The sequence below is a fragment of the Macadamia integrifolia genome, chromosome 10 (assembly GCF_013358625.1).
Source record: "Macadamia integrifolia cultivar HAES 741 chromosome 10, SCU_Mint_v3, whole genome shotgun sequence".
Lineage (NCBI taxonomy): Eukaryota > Viridiplantae > Streptophyta > Magnoliopsida > Proteales > Proteaceae > Macadamia > Macadamia integrifolia.
The window spans coordinates 19865344-19878528 of record NC_056566.1 but is presented as its reverse complement, the minus strand read 5'-3'; the positions used below and the strand labels follow the sequence as shown (position 1 = coordinate 19878528).

Here is a 13185-nt window from a genome sequence, read left to right as displayed (position 1 = left end):
AAAAAAAAAAAGACGTTGGACTGAAGAAAAATAAAGCAGAAGACTGTTAGTTCTTAAGGGAGATTATGAAGTGGTTTATCTCATTTGCTATAGAAGTTTGTAATTTTTCTATTTTTAATGGTTATGAAATGGGTAATAAACTCCAGTGATCTTTTATTTCCTGCTTTCATATGCAATGAAGGTAATGTTTGGTTGGATATGTGGCATTTGTTAACTGTAGGCAGCTTATCAAAATTGTATAAGCGAAGAAGACGCAGTGGTGTCATATCGCCTGTAAAAGGTGATGGGAGCTTGAAGTTGGCTACCTCTGATAGAGTGACGCATTTTTTTGTTAAGGAACTGACAAGAGATCATCATCCTGATAGAGAGGATGAAAGATCACGAGTGGAAGCTGCTGGTGGTTATGTTGTTGAGTGGGGAGGTGTGCCTCGAGTCAATGGTGAGCTAGCAGTGTCTCGAGCCATTGGTGATGTTTCCTTTAAAAGGTAGGGAACTCAAATATAAGATAAAGTTTAGCATGACATGCCTCCCTCTTCTCTTTCCTTATTTTAACTTTCATATTGGTTCCATTTATAATTTGTTTAAACTACTGATCAACATTCATGCTCATTTTTTTTTTGGGTGAGTTTACTGCTGCTTACCGTGCAGTTTTATCTGGGCTGAAAACTCGAACCCCATCCAACCTAGCTTGGTTGAGGAAAGTCTGTCTTGACCTAATCCAATCCTTTTGTATTTCCAATCTACATAGCCTGTAAAATAGTTTTGACTGTGGTTCATGGTAATTGAATGCAAGACCTCTGTAGGTTAGAGAAACTGAAGTTTCTATTTGATCACCAATACTCCTTTCTTGCGATGACTATTCCCTTTGATGAAAACCCAAAGCTTATGAAAACCTAGCCTGTTTGACTATTCCCTTTGTTTTCCAAAATTGTCCTTCCATTACTTGGTGCAAAATGATTTTCAAATTTGATAATGAATGCAAAGCGTTATGAATACAAGGGTTAATGTGCTAAATTTACTAAACTTAATTTATGTTATAGACAAACAAATTGTGCTGCCAAAAAGGGAAGGTCTGTCTTTGTGGGATGGAGGGAGTATTACAAAAGGTGAGTGCCAAGTGAAGTTGAATAGGCTTGAGCACAGCACACTAGTGCATTGTGCCAACCATAGTTGTCACTGTGTTTAGGCAACCCTAGGCATTGGAGGGGGCCTGGATGCTTGCGACACCAATAAGGCGCCTAGGTGACCAAGGCAATTATGGCACCTTGATGCCTAGCAACAACACCTTGACAACTACGGTGCCGACCCTATGCCCACCAAACCTATCCTTGGGTTGGATCATCCCAACCCTAATCCGATCAAAGATCTGGACAAACCTAGAGCAATAAAAAATTGGACTTGGGTTAGTCATATCTGAGTTGCACACATACTCATCTCCTTGCATGACTCTTTCATATGTACCAAGTTTTTTCTACCAGTGTTCATAGTAGCAACTCAAGAATTGAAAATAGTACTTTCTTCTCATTCTATTTTCTTTTGCTTATTGTCAGTTATGGTGTTATACCTGCACCTGAGGTGACAGATTGGCAACCTCTAACTGTTGATGATAGCTTCCTGGTGGTTGCATCTGATGGCATATTTGACAAGCTGACCACACAGGATATTTGTGATCTGTTATGGGATGCACATGTAGAGAGCAATGAAAAATCAAAATCCTTTTCTTCATGCATGCACTCACTAGCTGATTGCATAGCGAACATTGCTTTTGAGAAAGGAAGCATGGATAACATGGCTGCTGTTGTGGTTCCATTGAGACCAACTGTTTTTTCTGGAAAACTGGTAATGGAAAGATGTGATGGAGAGGAAAGCATTGATTCCTCTGCTCTTGGACTGCAAAAGCTTGTCAATATGCAGCCAGGTAACTTTCCATATTCATAGTTTTCCCATTCATAGCTTCCTAATTAGCAAATTCAATTGCATCTCAAGATATTTCTGTTTGCTTTTATATATTTTTTCATGGGTCGGCAGCAAATTAATTTTTATCAAAATAGAAGGGGAGCATGATACACAATACATGGACTAAAAGCCCAGGAAGTAGAGAAAGAACATGAAAGGCTAATGAAGATGAAAAACCACCAAGGTAAAAGGACCCCCAACACCTGAAAGCAACAAAGGGGGTACAACAGCAGCCCATAACACCACAAACCCCCTCCTGCAACAACCCTACCAAGCAACTACCCTGAGAGAGAAATATAAGGGAAAAGAGGCCAGCTACAGCGTCAAAAGCTACTTCCCCGAGTAGCTTTCTTCTTTGGCTCCAGCCATTTCAGCAACTTCAATGCATTGCCATCCCAATCCTTCAGTCCCGTCCTGTATTGGACCCGAATCCATCTCTGACCTCCAAACTCCTCAAAACCTTGATCTACTAATCTTTGTTCTGAGGGGTAACAAACCTAAGGCTTTTGCTGATGGCAAGAGCTCTTGCCACAACCTTCTCAAATCTCAACAGATGCTGTTTTCCAGGAAGACCAGGATTGCAATCGGCCATTTGACATCACTGATGAGTTTTGGAGTCTTGTAGTTTAGTGGAGCAACAGAAGAAGCACTTAGGTGTGGGTTTGGAGGTGTGGAACCTTCTCCTTGATGCACCACACAATTACCGTCTTGATCTTCCACACTCACCATGCCTTTAGAAACTGAGGAAGAATAGGAGTAGATGATGTAGTGATAGACCTATCACAGCGTGAGGAGCAACAGAATATGGGGAAATCAAGGATGCGGCATCCCCTACCTCCACTTCATCATTGGCAGAGATGTCTGATACTGATATTAAGATGCAAGAGATTATGTTTTGCTGCTTTAAATCGTTTTTCTTTCTTTTCTTATCAAGTGTTCTAATCTTGCAAGATGCTCCATAAGTTTTACATTTATTGTACTTAAGCATCTCTCTGAAACAGTTTATTGGGGATTTATAAAACATCTCTGAGGATATGTTTGGATGCCAAGAAAGAAAATAAAATATTACAAAAATCATAATCACCCAGTGATGTGTCATCTCTCTCAAATTCAGTTTTGTTTGAATTATTGTTTCTCTCTTATTGGCATCCAAACATAGCCTAATAGAAGTAGACGCATGAAAATTTGAAAATGTTGGTAAGGTCTACACTATATTTATGGAAACAATCATGTCAAATGTCCTTGGCTACTTTTCATGTCTTCTCTATACTAATTTTGACAGTTGGTTGGCAGTCTGACTGTGGGTTAAAAAAAAAAAAAAAAACAGTGGATAAGTAATTAATATTTCCGATTCTCATTGGAAAAGATGAAGAAAACAATAACATGGGCTGATCAGAGTAAACCTACCAAAAAGTTATTTTAGTTTGAGCATTCATTAGCTATTTCTGTAACATGTGTCTGTGAGACGGTATAGTGGATCTCTGAATTCATTGGTTTTGGTTTAATCTAGTTTAAGTACTTGGCATGGTTTGAAAATGATGTGATTGTTAATTGTCTTTTAACTATTGTATAATCTCTCTATTGTAGGATTGTTTCATTTTTAGCACAACAATTTTGTGGATTTTTATTTTCCAGAACTATAGATGCTGATGTAGAAGTTCATGGTCTAATGCCATTTCATGCATAAAACTCTGTCAGCATGTCCAATTGTAATTTGTTGTCATTTGATGCTTGCTACAATGAGATTATTGTTGCTGACTTGATATGTTTATTTCTGGTCAGCTAATATTATCAGCTCTGGCCTAGTACCAGTGGAGTATGCTCATCAGGCTCTGGCCAATTTCAACAGGTTATTGGTAAGTCTTTCAGGCAAGCATTTACTACTCTCCATTGACCAAAACCTTTCGTTTTCAAGTAATGAATTCCAGTATATTTTATACTTCCACAGATTGAATTGTGCTAGTATAAAATTATATGGACACAAGTGAGGTTTGCTTGAAAACCACACTTATGTCAATTTATTGAAGTGTATTATACTTCCATATGATCTTACAAAACAATCTATATTGACATAAGTGAGGTTTGCTGAGAATGTCTCTGAGATTTTCTAGAAGTTTGGTAAATTTATGCTCCTAAACCTCCCTTTATCACTGTTAATCTGGGTTTTGTGGACACTGTTACAACTGCTTACCCTAAAGCTAAAGTTTTTAGGTAAAGGGCCACAACAATGTATATCAACACCATAGTTGTCACGGTGCCACGGTGCTGGAGGGCTGCCTAAGCACTTAGGTGACAAGTTGCCCGCCTCAAGGCGAACAAGGCGCCTAAGGCGACCAAGTGTTATTTTTTATTTTCCCTCTTTTCTAACATTATTTTGTATGTTACATATACCTTGTATCATAAAAAATCAATATTTAGCTACATCAAGTCATCAAAAACTAACATTAAGCCACATCAAATCATAAAAAATCAACACTAAGTTATAAAAAATCAACGTTTAGAGGAATTCTCTTGTTCTATAATAAGTTTGAGCGGTCAAATGATTTTATTTACATGAGACTTTTTGTATTAGGTGTAACACAAAAAACTTGCTTTCCAACAAGTCTAAGGTTACTTAAGTATGAGTTGTAATGACAAAGCTATGTTCTGGTCAAACTTATTTTAAAGCGAATGAACGCTGTTAAAATTTCCTGAATGAAAATAATTTTATGGACATCAAAACAAAAGATTATTTTACTGGACTTTAGTTTTTAGAAATGTTTTATCATGACCAGATTTATAAAATTTTCAAAATTGAAGAAAACCCCAGCATTTTTTGTTGGACTGGGGGGTTGACGTTTTATCTTTTTGGAATTTGATCTTTACACTATTTTTATTGGATTCAAATAGGGGGTATTTGCTTATTTATGAATAATATCTTAAGTAATGATTACTTAAATGATATTTTCCAAAACATAAAGCGACAGTCGCCAAGGCCCCAGGAAAACCGCCTGGATGTCAAGGCGGTGCTTTGACAACTATGAATTCAACACACAACTCCCCCTTCCCCCTGACATGTGCAGCCCCCCCACCCCCCCACGCACAGCTTTGCACATGAAACCATCAAGTGGCACAACTCGTAGGGGCACAACAACACATAGCACAAATCCCTCGCACTTACCAGAGATTTTACACCTGACCTCCTGGCTTTGATACGATAAATAATAAGAAAGAGGAAGAGAGAGAAGAGAAAGAGGAGAACAAGAGATAGCTGTAACTTGGGAGTCACAACCGTGTAGTTGGGACTGCCCACTTCATTCAATATGTAGACTAACTATTACAAATACATAACACGAATAGGAAACTAGAAGGCATAACCAAAAGGGAAACTAACTCTAACTTAGCTAACAATTACCCTAAACCCAATTGGTAACTACATACCATCCCATGGTATGGAGGTCTATGGGCCTAAACCCAATTGGTAACTACATACCATCCCATGGTATGGAGGTCTATGGGTGTGTCTATGCCTCTATGGACACCCATAGACCTCCAACTGACACATACACTCTAACAAATACTATGTTACAACTGCTTATTCTAAAAGCTCGAGCTGGTAAGTATGGCAGAACAATGTATATTGACACGACTGCAAACACATTCTTAACACTATTAATATGCCTAATGGTGATTTGTTAGTACCATAATATCTTTGCTTTGGTTAGACTCTTGATGCAAAAGTTATGCCATTATTTTTAAGAATTTATTGAACATGTCTTCTTATTTCTTGCATAGTTTGCAGCCAATGTGGTGGCTAGGTACCAAGGCACTCACCTAGGCTACGCTGTGTTGACCAAGGCAATCAATAATGAAGAAATGAAAAATTATAACCTTCCAGCTTCTAAATTCAGTTAGATAAGTGATAAATGCAGCTTCAGAATAAGTCATTTATGAACTCTTGATGCCAATTAATTATTCAACAAGTAGACAGTATTCAAAGCAGCATTATTTCAAGAGCGTACGAAATAAGTCGATAAATAAATAAAAGGAAGAAGACAGCAGCATTACAGCTTCACTTTAAATCATGTTATGCACTTGTCATTCAGCAAGAAAGATAGCACTAACTGATCATTGCAGTGAAATGGAAGCAAGATAATCATTCATTAAAGGAAAAAGAAAATTACACCCTATCACTATGGTGCCTACCCAGCCCAAGAGATGAACAAGGATGCCTATATGACATAGGCGGGCGGTATGTTTAACAAAACATGTGGACCTAATCCCTCCGCCTACACAAGGCACCTTGGCGCCAAGGTGATGCCTTGACAACTCTATTTCTTGCACCTTTCTGTGCAAAGATTAATGGGTGAACCAACTATAGTTATTACTCAAGCAGCGGAAGCTGCTAGGTTTATTGGTTAGTTTTGCTGACGCATAATAAGCAGTCATGTTATATACACTAATCTGGATGTCTATACTTGCACACTTTGATGTAGATCGAAAGCATGGGAGGACCAGAATATTCAAAAAAATAAGAGTACTGTCCACGGAGGACCAGAATATTCAAAAAAAATAAGAATACTGTTCACGTGAACAGTAAAAGAGGGAGATATTTGGCAGATTTTGGTCTTTAGTCAAGTCTTGGACAACAAGACAGAGAGAGGAATCGATTTGGGAAGTTCTAGAAGAGTGAAGAGTTTGCTGGATTTTGTTTCCTTTTCCATTATATTCTCTTTTTGAGTTTGGTACTTCGTGTATGAGGAAGATCTTCTAGAGACTTTCTTTTATTATTATTTTTGGATGAATAAATAATTTATTAAACCAAGAAGAGAGAAAGAACAAGAATATACAAAGAAAGGTGGAAAGTGGGGGGGAGACAAAGCAAGAAGCTACACAGCCGCAACAATCAAAAGGGGGGGTGGAAGTAAAAATGGAGTTGGGCAGACCCCAAGAGACAACAATAAGTCTGTTCCTTGAGGAATCCCTTACACAGTGATGGGGGAGCATGGCTAGCTTTGAAGTTAGAACTAACTTCAAAAAAGATGGATTTCTAAATCATATAAAAGGATCTAGAGTTTGAAGTCCATCTACGGAGGTTACATTCCATCCAAATGTGATTGATGGACTTTCTTTTATCATTTGTTTCCTTATTATTTCTTTCCTTTCTCATGTAACTTGTCCAAGGACAAGAGAATCTCATTTTTTCAATTTTAATTTTATTTTTCTATTTTCTTGGGAGGCAAGTAATTCATGCCTATATATTGTAATAAACTCTTAGAGAGTCCCACGCGATGGAGTTAAGAAAAAAGAGAGCTTTGGCTTGGAAGCTGAGAGATGCAATGGCAGTGAGAGGTCGTGTGTGAGAGATTCGAGTCTGAGAGAGACTACCCTATCCCCCTTCCCTACCTCTTCTTCTTCGTTTCTTTTGTTCTTTGCAATATTGTAATATCTATACTCTGACATCTATTCAGTCATATCAGATTTGGTTATGGTTGGTTGTGATTTGTTACTTGAATTTGAGATTTATTGATCGTTTTTAAGATCCTACCTGGGGCTAGGTCCTTCGTGATCCAGCCTGAAATTACACTTGCTGTGCATGGATAAGTGGGTGAACTGACTAAGACTATTTTTTAAGTTGGGAGAAGCTTATAGGTTTATATGTAGTGCATCTGATGCAGTAGCATTGTTGTGGCTGGATCAATATGACCCAATCTGGAAACCCAGATGGAAATGGCTAGAATCAAACCGGTCTTTTGGTCTAATAAGGGTTGTAGAGGTTTATTTGGCTATTTGGGGTTAATTCTGTAATTTGAATTTTATTTTATTTTATTATTTTATTATAGAATTGGATATACATAGGAGATTTGATTGAGTTGTTAGTTTCCTAGTTTGAGAAGAGTTTATTTTATTTAATTGAATGTAAACGGGCAATTGCGAAGATTGGAATGAAATTTTGTGTTAAGTTAGTTGCAGATTTGCCAAGACGAGATCAGGTTCGACTGGTCTTTCCTCCTTCCCATGTTGGGTTCTTCTTCTGATCTCTTCTTGAATCAGGTGCATTCTTCTTAAATCTTCTTTCCTCCATTTTAATTTATGTTCCTACTTGTTTCTTTTCTTCTCCCTTCTATTTTCTTCCTCCCATTTGAGTTCTTAAAGTTATATCAACTTTACTCTGTTCTGGGCAATACTTACAGCCCACTTTATTTGAGTCAAATCCCATCAATTTAGCCCTTTTTGTTTTAAACTTGGTGGTTTATTCATAAACCCATGGGCGATTCTATCTACAAAGACCCATCGAAAACATTGCTGGAACCAAGGGTTTCTGAACTGAAACTCTTCTACAAAACTCAGTTGCTGAATAAAGTATTAATTTAATTCGAGTTCTTTGGTGCTGCTGTTGCTTGCTATTCTAAGGGTTGGAAGTTAATAAACATCACCTGAGATTTCAGTTCCATTGGAGATCATATGACAGAGATCTTCCATTCTGCAAAAAGAGGGTGCTGATCTGAAACTCCACACCTGATTATCCTTCTCTTCTACCAAGCTCAGTTGCAGAATAAAATATTAATTTTGTTCGAGTTCTTTGGGGTGGTTGTTGCTTGCTATTCAAAGGGTTGGCAGTTAGTAACCATCACCTGAAATTACACTTCAATTGAAGATCATATAAGAGAGATCTCCCGTTTGCAAGAACTCCCAATTTCTGCTGGTTTCCTGTTTAATGTAAGGAAGAAAAGACGTAGAAGTTGTTTGTTTGGGAGGAATGATTGGGCTGTCAATTTGACAGGCCCTCTTTATTTATAATGAGTGATGAACAGGTACAAGTACTGTTATGCCCCTATTGACAGATTTACCCTTATATCCATATTACATCCATGTTAGAACACTCCCCCTCAAGTTCGTGCATAGATATCACACATGCCCAACTTGCGCACTATAGGATGAAATAACTTACTACTTGAACCTTAGTAAACACATCAGCTAGCTGATCACCCAATTTAACAAAAGGAACATATCAACCCTTGATCCTATTTTTCCTTAATGAAATGACGATCAATCTCCACATGCTTGGTGCGATCATGTTGGATTGAGTTATGAGCAATGCTAATAGAAGACTTACTGTCGTAATATGACATCATAGGCAAGGGGAACAAGAAGGTCCAAAATTTTCAAGATACCTTGAAGTTACATCAACTCACATATGCCATGAGACATAGCATGAAACTTGGCTTCAGCACTGGAACGAACAACAACTATTTGCTTGTTACTCTTCCAAGTAACCAAATTGCCTCCAACAAAAGTATCATAACTTGTGGTTGTGGTAGAGCAACGTTCATCTAGAGAAGTAATCTAATCAGCAACAATGAAGGCCTCCACTCGAAGATCCATGAGAACAGAGAAGTATACCCTTTCTTGGTGTGGACTTCAGGTAACACAGAATCTGAAACACAAACTCTTAAGTGTGTGGAGTACAAATCATACATATACTGACTCACCAGGCTAATAGCAAGGCAATGTTTGGACGAGTATGTGATAAATAAATACGCTTGCCACCCAAATGCTGAAACTATCCCTTGTACATTAGATCACCATTCTTACTAGACAGATGAACATTAGATTTAAGTAAGGTTCATGGTATCGGGTTTCAACCCTTGGGGAGACCGAAATTTTGGTCGAAACTTGGGAAATTTCGAGGATACCAGGGATTTTTCCTGGTATGGTGGAATCTTAGGTTTTGACCCCCAAACAATGTTTTTTTTTTGTCTGATTTTTTGTGTACATCCTATTTTAAACATTTCTAGCCCATTCACATCATTAGTTTCATTAAAAAAATGCAGTCTTGTGTGGTGAACCAAAGGTTCGGTAATCATTACGTTAACTTGTTGACTTAAATTATGAAACTATACTATATAATGACTATATATAGTCTACAATCTACATCAAAACATGAGACATAATCCAAATGATCCAAAATAAATAAAAATATAATAAAAATATTACATCAACAGTTATTTATCAGCACTCAACAATAGCGACTTAGTTACTCAACACTCGAAAGTAGTGACTCAATTCCAAGCAGAGTGTATGCGGTTCTAGTCCATGAGTTGCGTACCACTGTAGATGTCATAGCTACTCCTCTGAATGCACCACATACGAGTCCCATGACATGTTTTGGGCCCAATTGTTTTGGTAGTTCGTCATTGCCCATATATGAGATGCATCATCAACATTAGCTAGGTATCCCAGCCTAGGGAGTGGCTCAATCATAGATCATAGTGATAGGATGTAGATGTGGCATACAAGGTTAGGATGGATATCCAAAGATATTGTCAACAAAAGATAACCCACCCTCTGAACTACCCTCCTGTCCAAATGAAGTTAAAGATCCACCTTACTATCCATACCCACCACCATATCCAAATGAACCGGTGCTCTCGAAGGATGGCACACAAGGTTTGGGGAGATGAGATTTACCTTTTTGGTCCAAGCTCCCTTCTTTAGGTAGATTTGCTAGTGCAATATCCAAGCTGAGAATGAAGATTTGATAGCACAAGGGCAAAATCTTAAGTGTTTTCCCAAGTTTCCCACTTCATAGAGAAGAAATAGGGGGAAAGGGTTGAAATTTTGAAATAAGAAGGCTTGGTTTCCCATTTAAGAAGGTTATATAAAGGTTGACCCATTTGGTCCAATTGAAAATTCTCACATTTCGAGGAAAATTCCCATCTTTCGAGGAAAATTCTCACATTTCGGTCGAAATGTGGGAATTTTGGTCGATACTGGTCGAAACCAGTGACTTTTAAAAGTCGCATGGTATTTGGTATCGGAGTCCTAGGATGCCGTGGAAACATGGGAAATTTCGACGGTATAGGTGGAAACTTTGAACCATGGCTTTAAGAGGGTATCTGGCCTACAACCTAGCATCCCTGTGTTAGATAGAAGATCAAGAGTATATTTCCTTTGAGATAGGAAAATACCCTTGGTAGAACGAGCAACCTCAGTTCAAGAAAATACCGCAGCTTACCTAGATCCTTGATCTCAAACTCTTAACCTAGATAAGTCTTTAGGTGACAAATTTCATCAGTGTTGTTCCCAGTAAAAACAATGTCATCAACGTACACAATGAGGACAACTATCTTGGAACCAGGTCGTTTGATGAATAGGGTGTGATCAACATTGCTATGAGTATACCCTACAGACATAATGGCCTTGTGAAAAATCTCCCAAGCCAGACATGTGGAGTTTGTTTCAGTCCATATAATGCTCTCTTGAGCTTGCAGACTAACCTTTTGGTTGTATGACATGGGAACCCATGTAGGATATCTATTTACACTTATTCTAATTCACCATGAAGAAACGCATTCTTAACGTCCAAGTGTTGCAATTCCATCTAAGTCATTGCACAAGAGAGTATCACATGGATGTTGTTCATCTTTGCAAGGAAGCGAACATCTCTTGTTAATCAAGTCTATAGGTTTGAGTAAAACCTCTAGCAACCAGCCTGACCTTGTACTGGTTAATAGTCCCATCCATATTCCACTTCATAGTGAAGACCCACTTACAGCTCACTGTCTTTTTTTGTGGAGGGAGAAGTACCAAGTACCAAGTACCAAGTCCCAAGTATTTTTTTTTGTAGAGCTTGCATCTCTTTAACCATGGCTGCCTTCCACCGCAGATCTTTGATTGCTTCCTGCCAATTCAGGGGAATGGAAATGGAGGACAAAGAAGAAAAATGTACGATAGGAAGAGGAAAGAGAATTGTTTGAAACAACCTAAGCAATGGGATGTTGAGTACAAGATCTCGTTCCCTTTCGTATAGCAAAAGGTAAGTCAAGAGATGGGTCAGAAACAGAAATAACAGGAGGCTCAGGAATCAGGATGATTATTAACAGGCAAAGAGGTAGGATCCAGATTAGGAGATGGCAATGGTGCAGCAGGCTCTACGGTGGTTGGTGTCTCTTTGTTTCTCACGATTCCGATAAACATAAACTTTCAAAGGTTGACCTGGTGTCTCCCCCTGAACTGAAGGAAATTTTTACTCCCCCTGAACTACAGGAGTGGGTGAGGCAATGCAACAAAACGAGGAACAATAGCAGGAGAGGGCACATCTTCACCAAACAGAGAGGATTCCCCCTATGAAGAGGTGCCAGAAAGTAGTATGCAGCAGAGTCATGGAAGATCACATCCATAGAAACAAAAACCCGACGAGATGGAGTGTGATAGAATTTATAACCTTTCTGGGTGGCTGAGTAGCCGATGAACACAATTGATACCTCGTGGATCCATCTTGCCATGGAGATGATGATTGCGGGCAAAGCAAAAGCATCCAAAGACCTTGGATGGAACATTGCAGGTGGGGAAGTATGTTGAAGGACCACAGTAGGAGACTGGAAGTCAAGCACCTGGGTGGGCATCCGATTGATGAGATAGGCAGCAATTAACACAGACTCACTCCAATATGGGATTGGCACATTCATCTCAAAGAGTACGGCACGAGCCACTTCCAATAGGTGCCTATTCTTGCACTTGTCGTCACCATTTTGAGTAGGTGTGTCAACACAGCTGGTCTAATGAATGATCCTCTGGGCAGTAAGATAGGACTGGAAGGAGGCCTCCAAATATTCTTTAATCTTTACCATTGTCACTACGGGAGTATTTTAATGCTGGAGTTAAACTGTGTGTGGATCATGCTATGATAAATCTAAAAGCAGTGGAACACCTCACTCTTATGAGTTATGACACATCAAATAAACCCAAGTAACCCGTGAGTGACAGTCAACAAAAACCTGAAATAGAAGTGCAATGGGCAGGGCCTCAGATATCAGAGTGAATTAACATAAATGGAGAAGAACTTTTATTATTTAACTTGAATAACCTGGATGAGTTTGCTTGGCTAAAACAAAAAGCATCATAAAAAAAATCCCTAGAATTACAATGCTGAAATAAACTAGCAAAAACTTTAACCAAGGTGCCAACATGGGGATGGCCTAAATGCCTACGCCAAAGAGAGAACTCGGAGGAAGATGCTGAAAAACTGGTTTAATGTGCGTAACCAACTGAAGAGAGATCATCTTCGAGCAAATAGAGATCACCGTGCAGCCTACCGCAACCAATCGTTTTCTCCATTACTAGATCCTGAAACACATAGTGAGAGGGAAAGAAAGCCACTTTACAGTTCAGGTCTGTAGTAAGACAACTAATAGAAAAGGTGGTTTATGGAAAAATCAGGAACATGAAGAACTGAAGCTAATGATA

The 13185-nt window shown here is 38.6% G+C and overlaps 1 protein-coding gene across 12 annotated transcripts in view; it reads left to right on the top strand.

Moving 5' to 3' along the window:
- Nucleotides 1-13185, top strand: part of LOC122092049 (probable protein phosphatase 2C 51) — a 66676-nt gene that overhangs the window by 13492 nt on the left and 39999 nt on the right. For all 12 annotated transcript variants that reach the window (XM_042662345.1, XM_042662343.1, XM_042662344.1 and 9 more), the window contains 3 exons: nt 221-485; nt 1551-1918; nt 3739-3812. In XM_042662345.1, coding sequence (XP_042518279.1) covers nt 221-485; nt 1551-1918; nt 3739-3812 — 707 coding nt within the window. The remainder of the gene's footprint in view (nt 1-220; nt 486-1550; nt 1919-3738; nt 3813-13185) is intronic.